At 38.3% G+C, this 22,635-nt stretch overlaps 1 protein-coding gene across 2 annotated transcripts in view; it reads right to left on the reverse strand.

Annotated features, from left to right (window-relative positions):
* Positions 1-22,635, reverse strand: part of CNTNAP5 (contactin associated protein family member 5) — an 802,816-nt gene that overhangs the window by 401,919 nt on the left and 378,262 nt on the right. For both annotated transcript variants that reach the window (XM_039218226.1, XM_039218225.1), the window contains exon 6: positions 13,397-13,581. In XM_039218226.1, the coding sequence (XP_039074157.1) occupies positions 13,397-13,581 (185 nt within the window). The remainder of the gene's footprint in view (positions 1-13,396; positions 13,582-22,635) is intronic.

Here is a 22,635-nt window from a genome sequence, read left to right on the forward strand (position 1 = left end):
TCCTCATATACCAAAGGAGAGTAACGATGATACTTATGTCACATAAACAACTTGGCTTGACTGGGTAATGTGGGAAGTAAAAGCTTTCCTATACCTGAAGGATTAAGAACAGATCCTGGCATAAATACCTGCTGTTAGTGTCGTTCATACAGCAGCAACTTCTCAGTTAAGAAGTTCTTCCAAACTGTCATTTTGTGGTATCAGATTCAACAATTTCCAAATGAAAACTATATGGACAGTAAATCTTTAATATTTTTCAGTCAAAAGGTTGTGATAATATATATTAATATTTTATTCAATAGAAGCAATTCAAGTGAATGACTGTTTTGTTTTGAATGAATAAAGAGATCAACTTTCCCCCAAGGTCCCATAGAAGCCTTCTTCTGGCTTTCAGATATTCAGAACACTGGAACTAAATATGTTGTGTGCTCCTTTAAAAAGGCCTATTGGTCAGTTCTAGCTTCCCATTTATATTGAGTGGAAAAGAAAAAGAAAGAGAGAAAGATATCTTGCTAGAAACATATGGTCACTGACTATTTTCATTTTTATTTTCAAATTAGGAAGACTAGTAACTATACAGTATTATAAGACTAGTAATTAAAATTCTTTATCACTTGTTCTGCAGGTAGAGAGGATATCTTCTCAGGTTCATGTTCTCCATTTTTAAATTCAGTCACCATTCTAAAAAGGATTATTTTTGATTTGTTTCTTTGATTTCCTATATTTCTATTCTATTTTTATTTAGTTCCTTCAATATCTCTGTTGTATAAACTATTATTTGTATTGCCCCACTTATCACTATTATGTTTACAATTGCCCGTATATTTCCTTTAAACTTTAATGAGTCTTCTTAATCGTTGCTTTTAAGCCAAACCTGGCTGTACTCTATGAACCTCTTCCTTCACTAATTTTATTGTTTAGGATTCTGAAGGTATGATCCTTCATGTCCATTCAGACCCTGACACATTTCACCGTGGTGCAGATATTGATGATATTGAACAAAGATTATATTTCAGGGAGCATCATCTGTATGATGTTGCCTAAAGGCCTTCAGTGTATGGATCACAGAGCTGGAAACCCATCTTCTATTAGCTCATGGGCTCATATGACACAGTATAATTGTTACAGTGTAAAGGAGCCAGATACTCTGAGCCAGTTCTTTCCAAATAGCCTTTGACAAAATCACATTTTTAAAAATCTTTGTTCAGGGCGTCTGGGTGGCTCAGTTGGTTAAGCATCCAATTTTGGCTCAGGTCATGATCTCATAGTTTGTGGGTTCGAGCCCTGCACCAGGCTCTGTGCTGACAGTTCAGAGCCTGAAGCCTGCTTCAGATTCCCTGTGTCTCCTCTCTCTATGCCCCTCGCTAGCTCATGCTCTGTCTCTCTCTGTCTCAAAAATAAATAAAAAATGTTTAAAAATTTTTTAAATAAAATAAAATAAAAATAAATAAAAATCTTTGTTCAATTAACACCATCTCAGTGATGCTTACCCTGAACAACATATCTAAAACTGTACCCTGTTTCTGTCTTTGAACTTCTAATCCATTATCTAGATATATTTTGGCACATGTCATCTTACTTACTTTGTAATTTACTTGTTATATTTACTGCCTGTGGTTTGATTTTCCTGCTAAAATGCAAGCATTATGAGGGTAGTGTCTTTGCTTTTTCTTTGACATATTCCAATATTCTAAGCACTTGAAAAGATGCCTGATACATCATGGATGCTGAATAAATATCTGTTGAATGTTTTGGAATCATCTCTCTAAAAATCCTCTCAAGGACACAAACAATATCTTACTAATTTTTGAATATTTAATGCAAGAGGTATGCTTCAAACATAATAAATCCAACAAATATTTGTCGAATTGCTTCAGAAAAAGAACACAAGCAATTTACTTTTAAAACTGCTTTTGCCTTTTACTGTTCTTTTGCTTTGGTCAATGCAGCCCCTTTCTTTGCTTACTTTTCTTGTGTGTTTGTTCCTGACAAATTGCATAGTGTGCCTTTCATTGATCTTAGTGGTCAACAAAACCAGGTGTTCTATTGTAAAGTTGCACTCCCAGTCTCAGTGTCTTGGGCCAAATAGGCCATCTGTAACCTGATGAGTTTGCTGGTGTCACGGGTGGGATTCAACTAGATGATTCCCAGAAGAAACCGTGCTTTGATGTTAAATGTATGAGGTCCAGAACCTGCCACTCTCTCTTCCTTTGATCTCACTCCTCTTGTTTTCCTGGCGTTTGCTTCTCTTTTTCAATCTTTGATGTTACTTCCGTGGCAATGAGTTCATTCCTCCTTATTGGCTTTTTCCCTGGCCGTTTAAATTTGGGAGTCTTCCTGCTTTGGAAGATTCCTTTTTCTGTCAGACTGAGATTTCTGATACTTTTGAAGTTTTCAGTTGGTGCATATTTGTCTCAATTTTGCTCTAATAGTCCACTTCGTAATAGAGAGTATATGAAAATAGATTCAAATAGCTGTCTTCTTTTTCAACCATTAAAACTTGCATGGGCCTGGGGTTTGGTGAACCATAGGTAAAGTTCATGGCCCTTACAGAGGAAGAGGCCATCACTGACTTTTGGAATGTTCTCAAAGGTTTGATGAGTTTCTGCCATTTCAAAGGAGACAAGAAACCCCAATTTTCCCATAAAATCTTATAATTTTTCAATGTTAGCCTGAATTTAAATAGTTAAAAAAAAAAAGGAAACTATCAACTTGGCCAAGTGAGATAATAGCAGTACAAAATCTTTCTCAAGGTCACCATTTTATGGCTTTTGCTCCATTTGACTTGATTGATGACTCAGTTTGTAACTTTTTTGGAATGTCTGATGTCTTTAAAAGGCATATGGTGTATATGATGTCTTATTTTTGTCACTACTTTAGGGTCACATGTTGAAAGAAGGTAATAGGTTACATGTTCAACAAGAATTAAGTCTCCTTTATTGCTTCCATATTCTATTCCTTTACAAATTCCCAGTGTCTCCTCCTTTCTACATAAGAAATGCCCTATACCTGTTTTGCTGGGGACACAAAGTGAGCAATATCTGACCTAGACACAGACCTGCACTGAATACAAGGGAGCTCAGATTTCACCAGTCCCCCTTGTTATATAAAGTGCCTTGTTTGTACCTATGCTTCCTGCCTAAGAGTTCAGGTCCACATTTACCTCATCCAGTCTGGCTTTCGCTTTGAACCCAAGCCCAACTTTGCCCTTTATGTGTCAGTTGGATTTGGCCTCAGTACTCTCTGTTGGATAAGGTTTTATTCTAATAATACCAACAGTGGCATGCATTGAATAGTTTTATACATTGGACATTAGGCTTAGAGCTTACTTACACTATTTTATCTCTGACTTTTGCGTTGGGTATTGTTATTTGCTCCAGACTAATGAAGAGAATGATGTCACATAGAAGTTTAGCAGCTTGACTGAGGCCTTACAGCCAAGAGGTGGAGTTGCCTGAATTTCAAACACCTCAGTCCAGAACCCCATCTGTTATCAACTGCACACACTACCTCCCCTATTGCTTTTGCTATTGCTGGTTCCATACAGTAACCCTCTTAGTGAATCGGGCCCCAGGTTCAGGTCAACAGCTTGCCCTACTTTTCCTGAAACTTTCTCATGTTTAAAACTGAAAGTCTCATATCCTCAGGACCTTCTTAATCCTGGGCAACTGTGCTACACACACTGTTTGGTAGGTTTTCTGCAGTCTCCCCAAGGGGAAAAGAAGAGATAATATACAATTATTACAGCAGAAACCACCGATGTTTCCTCAAGAGCATAAATCAGCTACCCTTATTTCCTCTGCTGGAGCAACCCTATGTCCTCAATCTACAAGCATGTTTCATACCTGGGGCTGGAATGCAACCACCTTTTTCTTTTCCAGTAGTATCTTCAGTGTTGCCCCGGCCCAAATCTTGTCAGTTGTTAGCCTATGGTTCCTATCTCTAAATACGCATCTTTTTATAGACTCATAGACATCAGGTGCTGACACAGCTCAGTTGGTTCAACACATATTCATAACTTGCCTTGTCTGAGTGAACTTACAATATTTTTACCTTAGGTTTTGGACAATGGGTTAACTTTGACCATCCTCTAGTTCTATCCTGCCTCCCAGGGAAGCCAAGAGGAAACAACTATAGAAAGCTACTACCACCCTTATAAACCATGGCCTCCCTACAAGCACCCCAGAGCTTCCTACCTAAACAGTTCTGAGAGTGCCTTGCAGGACTGAATGGTTCTCTCATCATCTGCCCTCTGGAGGATGGGCCATGGACCCATTGCTCTGAGCAGTGGCCAAGGGGCAGCCCTTTCCACTGTGGAAAGGGATTGAACATCTGGGCTGTGCCTGGTAAGGTGCATTTGTCAAAGCAGGAGAGTAGAACATATTTTATTCAACAGTTTGTGAGCTTATTTGTAACCCTTTAAATATTTAAACTTATGGTATGTGGGCCTCCATTTGTACTCTTGCCTCAGGCTCTACACATATTCAACTGTGGCATGGCTAATTCTGTAACATTTTATTGATGGTTATAATAATTCAGTCCAAATTCAGCCAGGCTCAAGATGTCTTATTAGATGACTGAAACCTGCTACACTTTCCACCCCAACAGCAGTTGAAATAAAATAGGAAGGAATTTTTCATTTGTTCTTTTAGCTTATGTTAATGAAAACATAGATTTTTGGTTTTGTTTGTTTGTTTTTTGGTTTTTTTGGGGGGGAGGGGTAAAATACTAGTATTGAAATACTCCCTCCACCATGTTCAACACAATTAGTTTGCTTTGAATACATATATGGAAGAGAAGTTTTTATACTCCAGTTCGCTGTTACAAAACTTGGGGAAACATAAAGTCATCAAGTCCATGAATCACAACAATCTTAAATTTCAAGGTAGAAAAAAAAATGGCTGCGATTAATGTGGCTTCAGGTCTTCTACACATGTAGATCTCACGATAAGGGCCAGAGACTGAGCTCCTATCTTCAGGGATCATCCTTGTAGAGATGACCAGAGAACATGCCTGGTCACCAGAAGGATCACCAGTTGAGCAGTGACACAGATCTGAGCTCAAATCTTATTTCTGTTACACAATGGCTACTGGGGGGTAGGGATGGGAGGGTCATCCATCTCTCTCATCTTGGCTTAATTTTTGTGATATAAGACATAATCATTTCCATCACAAGGTTGCTTTAGGGATAAAACAAAATCACATAATATCACACAAAATAGTATTTCTTTTTTTTATTCCTCCCACTTTCTTCCTCTTTATTTCTGCTTTGCATTTACTCATTTCTTTCTCCTTATTTTCTTTCATTTATTTATTTTCTTCCACATAGCCTTGCAACTGAGTTTCCAAAGAAAAAAGGATCAATAACAATTACGCAGCCACATGATCTGGAAATCCGTTTCCTTGGTGATCTGTGGTTATTCTGATCATTAAATAAGTAGTTGCATTATGTCTGGCCAGTCCTTGAATCATGCCTGAGTTCTAAGAGAAGTGTCCTTCAGCCAATGTCAAGCTAAAGCAAGGGTAGTGGCCTCAAGCATGGCAGACCTAGAAGGAACTTCTTACGGGAACAAAAGTTAAGCATGAAATATTGCCTTTTATAATTATAGAGAGAAACTTCCCTTATTTACTTACCCCATATTTATTGAGTGTATATTATGCACCAGACACATTTCTATAAAAGTAAATGAAAGTAAGAAAGAAAATGTCAATCCTTATGGTGAGCTTGAATTCTACAACTCGGATAGAAATGTTGATAGACAATTTAAAATAAGTAAATTTAAGGGCTCCTGGGTGACTCAGTTGGTTAAGTGTCTAATTCTCAGTTTTGGCTCAGGTCATGACCTCATAGTGTGTGGGATGAAGCCCCACACCACATCAGGGTCTGCACTAACAATGTGGAGCCTGCTTGGGATTCTCTCTCTCTCCCTCTCTCTCTGCTTCCATCCCTCACGTGTGTTCTCCTTCTCTCTCCCTCAAAATAAATAAATAAACTTTAAAAAAGAACCTTTAAAAATAAGTAAATTTAATGACATTTTCTAAAGTGATAATTGTTTTTTGAAAAAACTATTAATAAACATAAATCAGAGGTTGTAATTTTAGCAGCAAATAGAAGAAATCTTTGAAGTCATATATTCTTTCTATTGTCTCAGTTTCTCCTTAAAATATTTCTACATGTGGTGCACAATTCAAAATGTTTTTTTTAATGTAGTCAGTGAAAAGGAAGGTTTCCATCTTCATTGACCTCATTCTCTTATTATTCCCTTGTCTGTCTCCTTAGTATCTCACAGTCTTTCCCGGAGGTTCTGTCTATATGCTGTTTGCTGTCAAGTCTGTATTTTCCTTCTAATTTTAAACACAGATACTCTCTACACTGCAGTCCACACTGATTTTTCTCTCCTTTTAACAAATTATATTGGGGTGCCTGGGTAGCTCAGTCAGTTAAACATCCAACTTCAGCTCAGATCATGATCTCACAGTTCGTGGGTGTAAGCCCTGCATCAGGCTCTGTGCTGACAGCTCAGAGCCTGAAGCCTGCTTCAGATTCTGTGTCTCCCTCTCTCTCTGCCCCTCCCTTGCTTGCACTCTGTCTCTCTCTGTCTCAAAAATAAATAAACATTAAAAAATACATAAAATTATTTAAGAAATTATATGGTTGATGGTTCCACATCATAATATACAGGGCTGTCTCATTCTTTTTAATGTGTACATAATATTTCCACATGGGCTTTGTCACACACACACAGAAGGCAAGGTGAGCCCAAGGCCAAGACCTGACTGACCCACCTATAAAGGCAAAGGAGCCACTTGTAGATCCAGATGGTTTGTGACTTACAGAGTCAACAAAGCAAGGGTATCCAAGAACTCCTGCTCCCAATGGTCCCTGTACCACAGACCAACAAAATGATGATAAAAATGGGGGACAGATGACCACTATATAAGCTGCAAAGTTCCCCATTGCTGTAGATCTTATTCTACACTTTCGCTAAGGAATTCTAGATGATGCACTCTTATTCCATGAGGGCATGGTGGAAAGCCTCTGCCTTATCAGAACCTAGTAGGCAACAAGAAACTGTGTCATGACAGCTTCCCACAGGGAGGGTGCAGGGAGTGGAAAATGGCCTTGGAGCTGCTAATTGCAGGCCTCCATCCTCTGGTGTTTCGGGAAGATCACATGGCCTCGTGCCAAACCTCAGAATAGCTGTTGTGCAAAGCTCTGGTTGTGTGGACCACGTAGATAGTGCGAGGTCACCAGGGCTCCCTGGCAGAGCTTCTCCCTACAGGGCTTAGTGTAATTCTTAATTAACCTGCGTTTTGATGGACTTCTGGGGGATTTCCAATCTATAAAAACTCCTAACATATGTCCCATTGCACATATTTGCTTATGACTGTAGGATACATTGCTAGAAACAGAACTGTTGGGTTGAAGACCATACATATTTAATTTTGAAGACAGTGCCCTTTCTGTGATATATTAATTAGTATCCCACTAACAATGTATGAAATACCTCTGGTTACTCCATACCCATGCCGACATTATACAGTTTTTGGTCTTTGCAATCTAAGTGAAAAATATCATTTGTAGCATGACTTTGCATTCCTTCTTATTAATGAGTGTGGCTGAATATCTTTTCATATATTTGAGAGCAATTTTGTCTTACATACTCACGTTCTTGATTTCTCCTTTAAGTTATCTATTAAAAATTGTTTGTAGGCGAGTTTTACTCATTAGATTCTGAAGTACCTTTCTAAGTTATTGAGGGAGTGATATTACAGATGTATTTTTTATAGATGTATTTTTATGGAAGGTCATATGGAAGTTTTTAAAACATTTATATGGACAACATTTTTAATATATTTTATTTCCAGGTTTCTGAAATTTATGTCAGACTTAAGGGAAACTCACACAAGCCTTGGTTAGAAATATGATCTCTTATTTTCTTTAAAACTTTGATAAAAATTACATTTGAAAATATATGTGTACTATGTGCTTTTAAATGCTTAGAGAGTTTAATTTAATCTACGGTTTTTAACTAAATATTCTTATAAAATAAATATATCTTATTTTGTAAGATTCCTTTTTGATATTTATGCCATGATACAATGCAAATCATATATTCAAAAATATGTTTTCAATAGTTCAGGTGCTTATAAAGTGGCTATGTATACAGGATCACTGAGCCCTCCTGATAGGTAAAGAACTATTGGATCATAGAAATGGGCCCTTACTAGGATCATAAGAATATCTCTTTTCTGAAATTCTTCTGCTCCAGACCAGAAGTGAAGTGAATTGCTAGAGTCTTTCTCACATGTATTTGGAGAAAACCATATAAGCCGAATGATGTAAACTGGGATAATATTCCAAAGTGAAGCAAAGGATCTACATACATTCTGCTTCCCTCTCCCTTCTCCCTCTCTCTCTCTTCTCTCTCTCTGTCTCTCTCTCCAGAAGATTCCAGCTCCTAGCTGGGAAAGGAAACAAACAACTTCATACATCTTAATGTTACAAAAGTCTTCTTGGGGCCCCATAGAAAGACATGATGTCATTGATTGATATCCTTAAGTAGTCTAAGGTGAAAGATGAAAGGCTACCATATTTACTTGCCAATTATAAGCTCCTAATGCTAAAATCTTAAGAGGAACACAGTTTTTCATAATATACTAATCTTGGTATAACATTTGAATGGGCATAGATTTAGAGCAGGATGTGCTCTGACAATGGGTCACGGGAGCCCAGGGAACTGATTTTAGTTACCCTGCTGGTTGGTGGTATCCAGGGCTCATATGTACACATCCGGTCCCCGGGCAGAAATAATAACAATACCCTAGATTCTGATGAATAGCTAACACTGTTAGAAAATAAACTTTAGACATAGGTATTTTATTTATCTCTATGCCTGCCGATAGGGTGCTAATATTACTTCTGGGTAACTTAAGAGATCGTTTTCTGGGTTTGTTCAATTAATTAATGGCAAAGTGGTGACTGGAATGCAAGACTCCTGGGGCACCTAGGTGGCTCAGTAGGTTAAGCATCTGACTTCAGCTCAGGTCATGATCTCACCATTTGTGAGTTCGAGCCAGACATCAGGCTCTGTCCTGACAACTTGGAGGCTGGAGCCTGCTTCAGATTCTGTGTCTCCTCTCTCTCTACCCCTCCCCTGCTAGTGTCTGTCTGTTTGTCTGTCTGTCTCTCTCAAAAATAAATAAACATCAAAAAAATTCAAAGGAAAAGAACACAAGACTCCTATTCCAGTGCTCTTTCTTTCCCACATAGTCTTTCAGGTGAATCTGCAAAAGCTGGAGAGCCCCAGTCGTTCCAGAGACTTCTCCCAACATGTAACTCCCATGTTCTAGCACAGTCAACGTCTAATGTCGCCATTACTGTTTTCCTATATGGTCACTGGAACAAGCCAGCTGGGTGCTCTGACAGGAGCTTGAATTCTCTGAAACAGATGTTACTTCAAAGGAACACTCCAAGAAGTTTCTTTCCTAGGAAATACTTTTTATAAGGCAACAAGAAATTTAGGTATTTCCTGAAGAGATATTTTCAAATCTCATAAATTGAGTGACATCACTGAATTCCATTTCCCTCAAATGCTGACATTCACTTTAATGCTGCTCAGCTGTGATCCCATAAAGATTCTCTACACAGGAGAGACAGGTGGACATAGGCTTGAAAATAAATGTCAAATCAGGAAACTGGGAGAATTTTAGAACCATCTCTTCTTGGCCAGTTGAGTTAAAGTATTTGGGGAAATGATAAGACATACATATGATTTTATGTTTTCTGTTGTCCTCAAGTTCATGAAAGAGATCTCTTTCAATATTGTATGTATTCTTTCTTTTTGTCTCTTTTTTCTAATTACTTAAAGTTGGCAAAGAAAGATGATTGATATTCATAGATTTCCAGTCTGGCTGATCCACTCAAAAATAAATAAATAAGAATATCTATCTGGTATCATTTGGAGTCAAAAAGTGACAAATTCTCTTTTGAATTAAATACATGACATATCTTATAAACAGTATGCTAAGCTTAAGTTAGGATTAAAAGAGAAAATCCTTCTTACAATTCATGATGGTGATTGAAAAAAAAATAAGTCAGATCCTAATTCTTCAATTATTCATCTCCACCTCTGCTGTTCTAGCATGTAGCCCACTGGTGACAGAAATTGCCTCCTAACAGGTTCCCCACCATCTGTCCAGCAATCCCCTGCCTCTAAGTCTAAGCTATGGAGTAACTGCTCTGAATAGTGGTTTTCTGGGGCACCTGGGTGGCTCGGTTGGTTAAGAGTCCAACTCTTGGCTTTAGCTCAGATCATGCTCTCATGGCTCATGTGATCGAGGCTGCTTGCGATTCTCTCTCCCCCTACTCTGAATAAACAAATAAACTTAAAAAAATTAAAACAGTGGTTTTCAAATGGTAGGGTACATCACACACCTGGACAATTTCTACAAACAGATTTTTGAGTCTTTCCTCCAGAGTTTCTAGTTCAGCAAGTCTGGGCAAGACTTGAGTAATTTCATTTTTAACAAATCCCCAAGGGATGCTAATTGGGCTGTCTCCTGAAACAGACATTCAGACTTAAGAGTCTAAAATATAAAACCAGCCATGACCCTGCAAAATGTCCTTTAGAGGCCCCTCACTCTCCATAGTTGAAGTTCACTAACACGGGTCAGATGGCCTATCATCACCTGGGTCTTCCAAATTCTTATGTTTGATCTCTAACATACCTTTCCTCAAGTGGCACATTCATAAAGGTTTAAAATCTGGCTATTCAGAACAGACAAATGAAATGATGCTCGGCATCCCTCCTCATCAGGGAAATACAAATAAAAAACACACTGAGATACCACCTCACACCAGTCAGAGTGGCTAAAATGAGCAAATCAGAGGACTCTAGATGCTGGCGAGGATGTGGAGAAACAGGCACCCTCCTACACTGTAGGTAGGAATGTAAATTGGTGCAGCCCCTCTGGAAAACAGTGTGGAGGTTCCTCAAAAAACTAACAATAGAACATCCCTATGACCCAAGAGTATCACTGCTAGGAATTTACCCAAGGGATACAGGAGTGCTGATGCATAGGGGCACATGTACCCCAATGTTCATAGCAGCACTCTCAACAATAGCCAAAACATGGAAAGAGCCTAAGTGTCCATCAATGGACGAATGGATCAAGAAGATGTGGTTTATCTATATGATGGAATACTTCATGGCAATGAGAAATAATGAAATCTGGCCATCTATAGCAACATGGATGGACCTTGAGGGTGTCATTTTGAGTGAAATAAGTCAGGCAGAGAAGGACAGATACCATATGTTTGCACGTATAGGAGAATTAGGAGGAACTTAACAGAAGACCATGGGGGAGAAGAAGAGGGGAAATAGTAGGGGAGAGGGAGGGAGGCAAACCATGAAAGACTCTTGACTGCTGAGAACAAACTGAGAACTGATGGGGGTGGAGGGGAGTGGAAGGGGGGTGATGGGCATGGAGGAGGGCACTTGTGGGGATGAGCACTGGGTGTTACATGGAAACCAACTTGACAATAAACTATTACAATAAATAAATAAATAAATAAATAAATAAATAAAATCTGGCTCTTCAGTGTGTGGCTCACACAGGTGTGTGTTGTGTGTGTGTGTGTGTGTGCCCACGCGCGCACGCATACACAAGCATGAGATTATTTTACTGATAGAAACAACATGTAAACACAATTTGCAAATAATATATGGTAACCTTTACTGTAAATACCATATAACTGCTTGATTCTTTAGAATGCTTTTGTTGATTTTTCACTGAGTTCCTTTATCTGTGACCACATACGGTCTCTATCATATATGCTTTTGTTTTATTTAAAAAATTTGTAACAACTCTTTACAAATGTAATTTTCATTCTCAACTCACAAGCTAGAGGAAAACAGGCTTCAAGCCAGACTTGACCTATAGTAGTTCGCTAATCCCTGGTCTGGACAATTTACAAAACAATAGACCAAGCCCTAATTCCCTAATGAACCAAGGCGTTCACCCATATCCCTGTATACTCTCAAAGCAATGTCGCTGAATATGAAATTAGGAAGAGAGGTACTGTAGCAAACCCAATTTAAATATTTTTACTGCATGGACACAACAGAAATAAAAAAAAAAAAAACCTCAAGAAGACATATAGATAGATGCCTAGGTAGGTAGGTAGGTAGGTGGAGAGATGGATAAATTGGTATAATATAGTAAAATAATTAGGAAATCAATGAATGCATTACCTTTTAAAAATACTTCAGTGAATTATTAGTTGATATAACCTAATTTTTAATGTCTGTATTTGCCAGCCACTTCACAAAATTCCCGAAAATCTCCCAGTTGTCCCTCATGTATCAATACCAGCTGCTCCAACACAGCATTTCCTGTGTGTTATTTCAAACCCCATAAATGCTGTACTGCAATAGCTCATGTCTGTCCTGGCCTGCCTTCCTGGCCATCCTCATTAGGCTAGCCCTTCTCTTCTTTCAAGACTTAGAAGTGCCGCCTGCTGGATACCTTCCTGGTGTCCCCAGGTTGAGCCAAGTAGCCTCTTCTCAGTATCCCTGGCAGTTGCCCCCTCCCCCCCGTCCTGGTAGCTTTTACTCCCTTGTTCCACAGCACCTCATCTCTGGGTCTGACTCTGCTACTGGACTGTGCGCTTCTCCATCTCAGGGACTCTGTCTTAGCCCTCTTGGTATGCCAACTGCTTAGAACAAAGCCTGGTATAAAGCTGGGGCACAATACTTGTTGAACTGAACTACTAGGCAAGACGGATACCTCTTGGCTGCCAGCTTGTGGACCTTTGTGCAATCTTCTTTGTGTTGTGCATTTGGTGCATTTCATGGTGCCTCTTGGACAAAAAACAAGAAAGTAACACCTGTCCACATATATTGTCAAATGTTTGCGTAGGAATGAAGGTTAAAAACAAGTGTGTACCATGTGGATTTCAGATTCCTTTGGATTTTGTTTATTTCTTTTTTTTAAATTCAGGTGTAACTGACAAATAATATATTAGTCTAATTTCTGTATCTTCACAGCTATTTTAAAACTGAGGTTTGAAAACAGACCAGCTGAGCGTAACTATGAGACTATCACAGTGATACAGGTAGGTACAAGCAGAAAACATTCTTAAAAGTGAACAAGGAGATTTCTTGACTTTAAAATGCACACAATTTTTAATGCCACATTGCATGGACCCACACTCATGGTTCAAATACCTTCCTTGGACCTTCCACCGAAGGCTGCCTGTCAAATGCCTTCCTTGGACCCTTCCACTGAAGGCTGCCTGCCAAATGCCTTCTTTAAACCCTTCCACTGTTTGCTGATTTTCTCACTGATATTGACAAAGGGGCCTGGGGCCTTACCGGGAGAGTCAACTCACCTCATAGTCAATGTCGAGGGCATCGGCCTCACCCTTGGTGCGGAAATGCTGCGTGTGCTTGTCCACGGTGAAGTTCACTTGCTTGCCGACCCGCTCGATGAGGACCGAGTGCCAGTGCTGGTCATCCAGCAGGCTGCCCAAGGTGGCTGAGGGTGGGCTGCTGCTTAGCCGAGGTTTGCTGTCATCTGTGAAGGGGAGAGGAAGACAGGATAGCATCCGTGCCCAAGGGCAACCTTGAGTACTAGAGCATTCTACAAGAAATACCAGCTCTGTGTATCCTAAAGGTAAAGCATGATTCTCTCTCTAAAGGCCCAGAACCATGCTGGGCTTGAAAAGGAACAAGGTTTGTCTACAGATTCCAGGACCAAATTCTAGGTCAGATGATAAACACATCCCCCTGTAGACATGAATTGTTCAGAATGTGAACAATTAAATAATAAAATAATTCATATCCTAATGGTCATCGATCATACTGAAAACAGAATGTATCACATTTAGAGATAATACACATTCATTGTGTTTGAACAGCTCTTGAATGGAGAAAACGAGACTTGAATTATGCCTTGAAGGAAAAGTGAATTCTGCATGAGTAAACAGAAGGCAGTGGGCACAGTGAGTCACATAAGTTTGTGGGCAAAGGCAAAGGAGAGGAAATCATCACTTTAGCTGCCATTTTCAAGTGCCTACTCTTTATATGAACAACATGTAAGTAGGAAGCTTATACCCTTCATCTTTAATCCTCTAACAGAACATTATTACCTGAATTTCACAAATAAGAAACTTGCGGATCAGTGAGGTTAAGCACCCATGACCCAGGGTTCAAATCCAGGTCCACTTGACCCTTTTGTACTCCGACCGCGGGTCATATGTGTTGATTCAGCCTAAATGGAGCTTGGAGGACACCCCTGAGAGATACAAGTGAAGAACTACATTTTTCCATCAAGTTGGGCTCGAGCGCCCTCCACCAAGTCCCTCCTCCAATTTTATGGAAGTTCCTGCCAGTACCTTTTGTCAAAAAGATTACAGAGTTTCCCCCCCTGCAGAACAGCTCAGGTTTCGCTAAATGAACAGTTAAATGCAATTAATTATGACTTATATATAAACTTTCAAGTTTTTGAATGTTTTATTATTTGGTTCCTTTAGAAACTGAAAGCGGGCTGTCTTCCTCCTCCTCCTAAGGCATGTTTTACCAGAGCGGTGGTAACAGCCTGCTCAAAAGTGTGACATTAAGGGGGCAGGAGCTGCCATTTCCCCTGTGGGCTGCTCACTCCCACCTCCATTATGGCCCCAAGGCACTTTTTCCTTCATAATACGTGCTTGCGTCCTGTGGGGGGTGGGGGGTGGGCATCGAACTTATTGTAATTGAAAAATGATAGGTGGTACATTCCCAGCTGACATTATTTCATTGATTTGTTCATTATTTCTTCCACAATGTTTGAGTTTTCGCCACTGGGGAAATTATGCTAATGATTAAAAAATACTTTTTCTTTTTCCCTCCTCCCCTGCCCTCTCCATCCCTTCCTTTTTTTTCTCCCTTTCTTTCCTTCTTTCCTTCTCTCCCTCTTCCATCTCTCCCTCCCTCCTTACCTCCCTCCTTCCTTTCCTCCCTCCATCCCTCCCTCCTTCCTTCCTCCCTTCATCCCTCCTTCCTTCCTTCCCTTCTTCCTTCCTTCTTTCTCTCCTCCCTTACTCCTTCCCTTTCTTCTTTCTGTCTTTCTTTCTTTCTTTCTGTAAAAAGGCACTGATATCAGGGCACCTGGTTGGCTCAGTGGATTAAGCATTGGCTCCTAATCTCGACTCAGATCATAATCTCATGGCTCACAGGATCGAGCCCAGCATCAGACCCTGTACTAAAGGCACAGAGCCTGCTTAGGGTTCTCTGCATCCCTCTCTGTCTCCCTCTCTCTCTCTCTGCCCTTCCCTTGCATGTCCGTGTGCACTCTCTCTCTCTCAAAAATAAATGTATAAACAAACATTTAAAAAAAAAGGCATTGATATCAACCTGTGCTGGCTATAGTGGTATATGAATTATAAAGGAGATAAAGGAGATACAGAGTTAAAAGGCTCATTCCCTTGCCTCAAAGTCCTCATGTGGTATCTCTCAATAAGTAAACTGATAAAAAGCATGCTGTCGGTATCAACATTCAGTGCCAGGAGCCAAGCAAATGCAGGCTAGGCAGCTATGAAGCTCCAAGAGAGCAGTGACAGGTCTACGAGTTGGCCGGAAGGAGGAACACCACCACACAGCCAGGAGAAGCACGTGCCAAGGCCAGGGGGTAGAGGGGACCGTGGTAGGGGAGTCTACGTAGCGGTGTGCCCTGACCACGCCAGCCTGGCTTCCGCCATCGGGAGCAGTGTGCTCGGGCGTGCGAGGTAACCGTGTATTTATTCACATTTCAGGAGGGGGCATGTAGTGAATTAGTAAATCAGAGATTTCTAACTCAGGACTAACATTTACAAAAGCCATTTATTAATTTATTAAGAATTCAAATCACGGTGAGGGTGAGAGGGGACAGTCTCGGAGTTTTTGTTGTTGTTTGCTTACTTTTCTATAAAAAAGATTATTTTGGCAGTGGTATGAGAATTTGATTCGAAGGCAAGGCTGGCAGTAATCAAATGGCAGACCCAGGGGCTCAGGTAAAGAGAAGGCATGGAGGAGGGAATTCCAAGTGTAACAAGGAGCTAACATGTGGTAACCTCACTTGGATATTGTGCTTGGATGTTGGAAGGGGAAGGTAATAAAGAAGGAGTCCCCTAAGGATGACTTTTTAGGTTTCTTTTTTTTTTCTTGAGCAGGTGCATGAAATAAGATGCACCAGTCATGAGATAAGAAAGACAGAAACAAGGACATCTCCGTCTCTTTCTCTCTTTCTCTCTTTCTCCAAAAAAACACACATGCACCATTTATTTATGCAATAAAATTTGTCCAAGAGCTAATGAACTACTGAAGAAAACTTAGTGCACCTTATAAACGTTGGTTCTAGGTAATAAGCCAAGTGAAATTAATAGGAGAGGTTTCACTTTGAAATGTGCCCCAATTTTTCTCTTAAAAGGGAAAAAGGCATTTAACAATTATTTCTTAACATCAAGTCCAAAATATTAAACATTTGAAAATTTAAAGCCACTGTAAGTCACAGAATGAAAAAAAAATGGAGAAGGAATCATATCCTTTCTTCCTACTTAGTTATTCTATGTGCTGCCTTTCATAGGGGTTTGGTGATATACTGAGTTCTTTAATACAGCCAAGGATAATCATTAAAGCAAAATATTTAATGTTTTTCCTGTACTATTATTCCAGTTTCAAAAGATGAATTTAATTATAAATGGGTCAAAGTGACTATATACATTTTTTAACTTTCTGGATACAGTAATGAATGCTTCTCCATCCAGACCTCCATATACTAATTTTCCATATATCTCCTATAGGTTATTGCTCTTATTAATGTCTTATTTGTCCTTCTAGAAAAAACTTGAGGCATACACCAGCCAGAGTATGTGTATATATAAACACATACTTTACTTATATATACACATATATATGTATAAACTTTATATAAATGCAACATATATATGCCTATATATGGCAGTATATGCAAGGCAATATATGCACACACATATATATGCAAAGATATTCTACAAGAAATACTAATGATGAAATACAATGCACAATTTTTGTGTACCTTTTCATTTTCCCTTAATTTATCCTGGGAATTTTCTTACACCAGTATATAAAAAGTTGCCTCCTTCTCTGCATAGCATTCCATTGAACGATATATGTGATATGCATTTTAACCAGTTTCCTATGAATAAGTATTGAGGTAATCTATCTATTGTTTATACTTAAACTGCTGAAATACCTCATATGTAGACAGCACTTTGGATGTGTGCAAGAATTTCTGCTGCATACATTCTTAGGTAGGGATCTGGTGGTCAAAAGTTTTCACACATGCAATTTTGACAGGCACTGCCAAATTGTCCTCTATAAAAATTGTGACAATTCAAATTCCTACCAGCAATTTATAAGAGTGATTTTACTCCACAGGCTTGTCAAGGAAATGTGTTCTATTTTTTGGAATTATGCCTATGTGACAGACAAAAACTGTATATTTCTGGGCAGTTTTAATATACATTTCCCTTAAAGTGAATGAGTTTGAAAGTCTTTTCATTTCTATTTCCCTTTTATGAACTATTTCCTCATATTTCTTGCCTACTTTTCTTGTCAAATTTCTTATCAATTTGTATTTAGTCCATTGTCTGCAATGTTAATGGTGCCAATATCTTTTTGCTGTTGTTTGTCTTTTGTTTTTGCTTTTTAATTTTTTTCTATTTTCAAAAATGTTTTGTCCTTCAGACATTCTTGTGTTGAAAAAGCTACAATTTTCTTTGTCATTTGTGGCTTGTTTTATAGATTTTATAATACTTTAATATGTCCATCCATTCCGAGATCATTAAAGAATTCTTCCATTTTTTCCCCACTTCATTTCATTTGAATTTTATTCCTGATGTATAACATAAGGTAGAGTTCTTTCTTTATTTTATCTTTTTAAAGTTTATTTTCATTTATTTTAAGAGATAGAGAGCAAGCAGGGGAGGGGCAGAAAGAGAGAGAGAGAGAGAGAGAGAGACAGAGAGAGAATCCCAAACAGGCTCCACTGTGTCAGTGCAGAGCCAGATGCAGGGCTCAAATTCACAAATCGTGAGATCATGACGTGAGCTAAAACTAAAAGTCGGACACCTAACCCACTGAGCCACCCAGCACCCACCTCCCATTTTGTCTTTTTAAATGGCTAACTACATGTCCCTGGTCCATTGTTTTTAAATCGTTAGGTGCTTTTTTTAAGTAAACCAGGTGTATAACTTCCAAATGTAATAAGAAACACTACTAAATCGGATGAGTTGATTTGTTACACTGATTGGATCAATGTTCTCTGGGCAGGTATATTGGGATCTTTAAATCCTGGAACTTCAAGTAGTAAATTTCCAGGTTGGCTGCTGTCACCATAGCCTGTCCACTTCTCTCCACTGCCACCATCATTACCACCATTGTCATGTCTCAGAACTCCTGGGAAGAGGAAGCAGCATCAGCAACTGTAGCCCCATCCATATTCTCATCAAGAGTAATTCCTGTCTTCCTCTCCCACACCCTCACCTTCCCTCAGCAAGTTTGCTATTTCATCCAATAATCCTGCTCAGAATTTTAAAACTTTGGAGGAAACAACATTGTATATCTCCTGTCTTACTGCATCTTACGAAAACATGAACCTTAATTAACACACTTATCTTCTCATGCAAAATAGGTTATGAAATTTTCATGAACATTTATAGCAATTTTTGACCTTCCCTCAAAGGTGAATTAATATTGTTCATTCATTACATTGTTTACTTACTTAGCCAAATCTTTTTATTGCCCAAAAATAATGCAAAATAAAATTCCACCAATTCTTTTGGGGAAAAAATGCATCAAAAAATACTTAGGAACTGGGGCACCTAGGTGGCTGAGTCAGTTAAGTGTCCAACTTCAGCTCAGGTCATGATCTCATGGTTCGTGGGTTCGAATCCCGGAACGGGTTCTGTGCTGACAGCTCAGAGCCTGGAGCCTGCTTCAGATTCTGTGTCTCGCTCTCTCTCTACCCTTCCCCAGCTCATGCTCTGTCTCTCTCTGTCTCAAAGAAAAAAAAACTATAAAAAATATACTAAAAGATGCGCATAACTTTTTATCTAGTAACCTACTTTATGGAGGTCTCTTCTAAAAAGACAAAATTAAAATATTAAAATTTCAAAATATCTAATACTTTAGATATTGGAGACAATGCCCAATCATTTGGAAAGAGAGAAAAAAAATAAAACTAAATAAACGTAGGCAGAATCAGCAGATGGAATATTACATATAAATCTAAGTGATATATATAAAGTATTTATATCATTTCAAAAGTATACTCAGCAGTGACTGCCAGTTTTTGATACAATTAAAAATAACATTTAATAAAAGGAATATTCAATAGTTTATACCTTCCTGACTTAAATTATAAAATGATGGGGGGAGGGCAACCTGGTGGCTCAGTTGGTTAAGCATCAGCTCATATTCGTGAGATCAAGCCCCACATTGGGCTCTGCACTGACAGTGTGGAGCCTGCTTGGGATTCTCTCTCTCTCTCTGTCTCTCTTTCTCTCTCTAAAATAAATAACCATCTAAAACAACTTAATATAAATTATAAAAAGGTAGCATAGAAAAGTATATATAAAGACAAAGTCACAAGTATGGAAAGGAAACAGATAAACACTATGTGAAAATAAACCAAAGAATGCATTTACTAAAATATTAAGAGGCTTTGATTTCCCTTTTTCTTTTTTTCCTCCTGTATTTACAATGGGTGTAACTATCTTTGATAATGAGAAAAATAATAAAATTAAAAACAAATTCCTTCTCCTGAATACCTGGTTCACTGAAAACTCTATGCAAGTGATGTATAAAGTATTGACTATTCCCTGAAGTACAAGTTACTTTTTAATTAACAAAAAAATGGTGGATGTGAATGAATTTCGCCCACTCCCTCATCAATCATCCTATGCTAACATTCAGAAACCTTGTATTAAAACCAACTGAGTGAAAATTAGTTTGTTTAAACAATTGGGGAAACAGGGAATTTCTGAAATTCATCAAGAAGGATGTTTTGAACTGTACCTATGCGAGGTGCTACTCTAAAGAAAGATGGATATTAGTCCTAGGAAATGTTCTATCTTACCAAGAAATGTCTATTGTTAGAAAACAAAAAAAACCCTTAATTCTCAAGAGATTATCAAATTCTTTATCCTGAAATACAGATTTCAAGTTTTTCCTCAGCGGGAAGTGAAGTTCAGCTACCAGCTTTCAGTAGTTTCCAATTTCTTAAGGAAAGATAAAATTGCCCATGGGCAACTGTGGAGGTCAAAGACAAAACTATGCAGACGTTACCTTTTAGGCCAGGAAAATGTTAGGGAAAAAATAACCTTTTACTCATTTAAGAAAACAAAACAAAACAAACAACCAAACAAAACAAACTAGTTTTCATGTGGTTTGAGACAGTTAAAATGAAACAATGTAAATATTGTCAAGGCCCTAAAGCCGATAACAATTTTTACAGGAAGCTCACAATGTTTCCAAAATACTTAAAATTTAATTTTTTATCTTCATCCCCTGACAACATACTCTGGATATACATGTCAATTTCTCCACCCTTAGACTTAACATTTTCTGTCTAAGGGCACACATATCACTGTGTTTTCACCCAAAGTCTTCTTTGTTTGGGTCTTCTTGCTTGGTCTTAATCTTAACAGTTCAAACGTGGATGCACACTACCTTTCACAATCCGTGAACTTCATTTAGCCTGAGTTTCAGATTGTATTTCTTGTTTCAAATAGTATTTCTGCAAAAAGCCACTCATGGAAAGGGTTTCATTTACTATTCATGAAATAAGAGGCCATATTATGGATGTCTCTAATGCCTGCTCTCCATCTGACCTACAGAACTAACCTTTCCACTTTTAATTTTTCAGATTATCAATATTGGTATTCACTTATATTATAAGCTTCTCACATAATGTGAGCACTTTATACATGTCGTTTCAATTCTCTCTGACCAAAACACTGCAAAAAGCTCTGTGTCAAAGAACCCATGTGACTTACCCAGGAACACAAAGAGTTAGGGTTACAATCCATCTCTATCTCATTCCAACACTAATATTCTCACTGTTACCCTTATTGGGAAAAAAATGATACTCCCATTCACCTCATTTCTTATGGTTTGACAATCCGCATCCCACTATACACACATGTGAGTTCTGGAGCTGAGCTTAGCAAGAAAGAATTTGATGGGTGGAAGGCAGAAAGTTGTGGAAAAGAAAAATGGGGCAACACTAAGTGGAAGCCTAGGATTTAGAATGAGAAGGCAAATTTCAAGTCTGTAGGCTATCCAGTATTACAAAGACCCTTGTTTGTTAAGATGCAGGGCTAATGAATATTCTCCTATGTGCTCAGGGAGCTTTCTGGAAAAAAAGGAAAAGAAAAAAAAAAAACCCAAGAAGCTAACAGTAAGTCATGTGATACCAATGGATTTGACTCTCAAACCAGAGCAAATCATTAACTATCACTAAGCAATGAAATATACTTCTTCAATTGTTAGGAATATTTTTAAATTTCATTCAATAAAACATTGTCCAGATTTAGGGATGGTTGTTCAAGTAAGTCCAACCCTTAATTTGTATCCATCTTCTGTGACTGCTATATTAAAAAACACTATCTTAATACAGTTATGGTATATGGTTTTGATAACAAGTAATCATATATTTTAAATTAATATTACAAAGTTAGAATGCAAATAAAAATAATTAGTTTACCAGGCTAAGAATCCCCTGAAAATAGGGACTGGTAAAGAGAACTTTTGTCCCCAGTGGTTAGCTTAGCACTTGATTTAATATACTTACTCAACAAATTGTTACTATGCTAATGACAAAATTTGTGAAAAATGGGATGCACCTTATCCCCTAACACTCTGAAACACCTGTCGTCCTCTATTTGTCATAATAAAACACCCAGATAAGTCAGAGTTCACCCATATGCTTTTCTGGGCTCCTCTTTCCACCTTGATCCCTCCATTGTCACAGTCTAACATATGAATTTGGACTTCATGATATTTAATATATAGTTATTTCATAAAGACCCATACCATCTTAATTATTAATGTCACAGCATTGGGGTAGGAATGGAAAGGATTCTAATCCCAGGTCTACAATAATGCAACTGTGTGATCTTGAGCAACTGACTATACATCCCTGTTTGGATAGTCTATAAGACTATCATGTGATTTTCAATGGAATACATATTTAATGTATCTGGTACAGGGCATAAATGCAGGCTTTTGAAAATGACAACATTTAAAATATCTACCATAGGGGCACCTGGGTTGTTCAGTTGGTTAAGCATCCAACTTCAGCTCAGGTCATGATCTTGCAGTTTGTGGGTTCTGTGCTAGCAGCTCAGAGCCTAGAGCCTGTTTCAGATTCTGTGTTTCCCTCTCACTCTCTGTCTCTTCCCCACTCATGTTCTGTCTCTCTCTGTCTCAAAAATAAACTATAATAAATAAATAAATAAATAAATAAATAAACAAATAAAAGTATCTTCCATATTATTCAGTACCAACTCAGACATATGATAAACATTTTATATATATGCTTGGTTTGGCTTATTAAAATGTTTAGATTTCA

The sequence above is a fragment of the Hyaena hyaena genome, unplaced genomic scaffold, assembly GCF_003009895.1.
Source record: "Hyaena hyaena isolate Hyena2069 unplaced genomic scaffold, ASM300989v1 scaffold_747, whole genome shotgun sequence".
In the NCBI taxonomy this organism is placed as follows: Eukaryota; Metazoa; Chordata; class Mammalia; order Carnivora; family Hyaenidae; genus Hyaena; species Hyaena hyaena.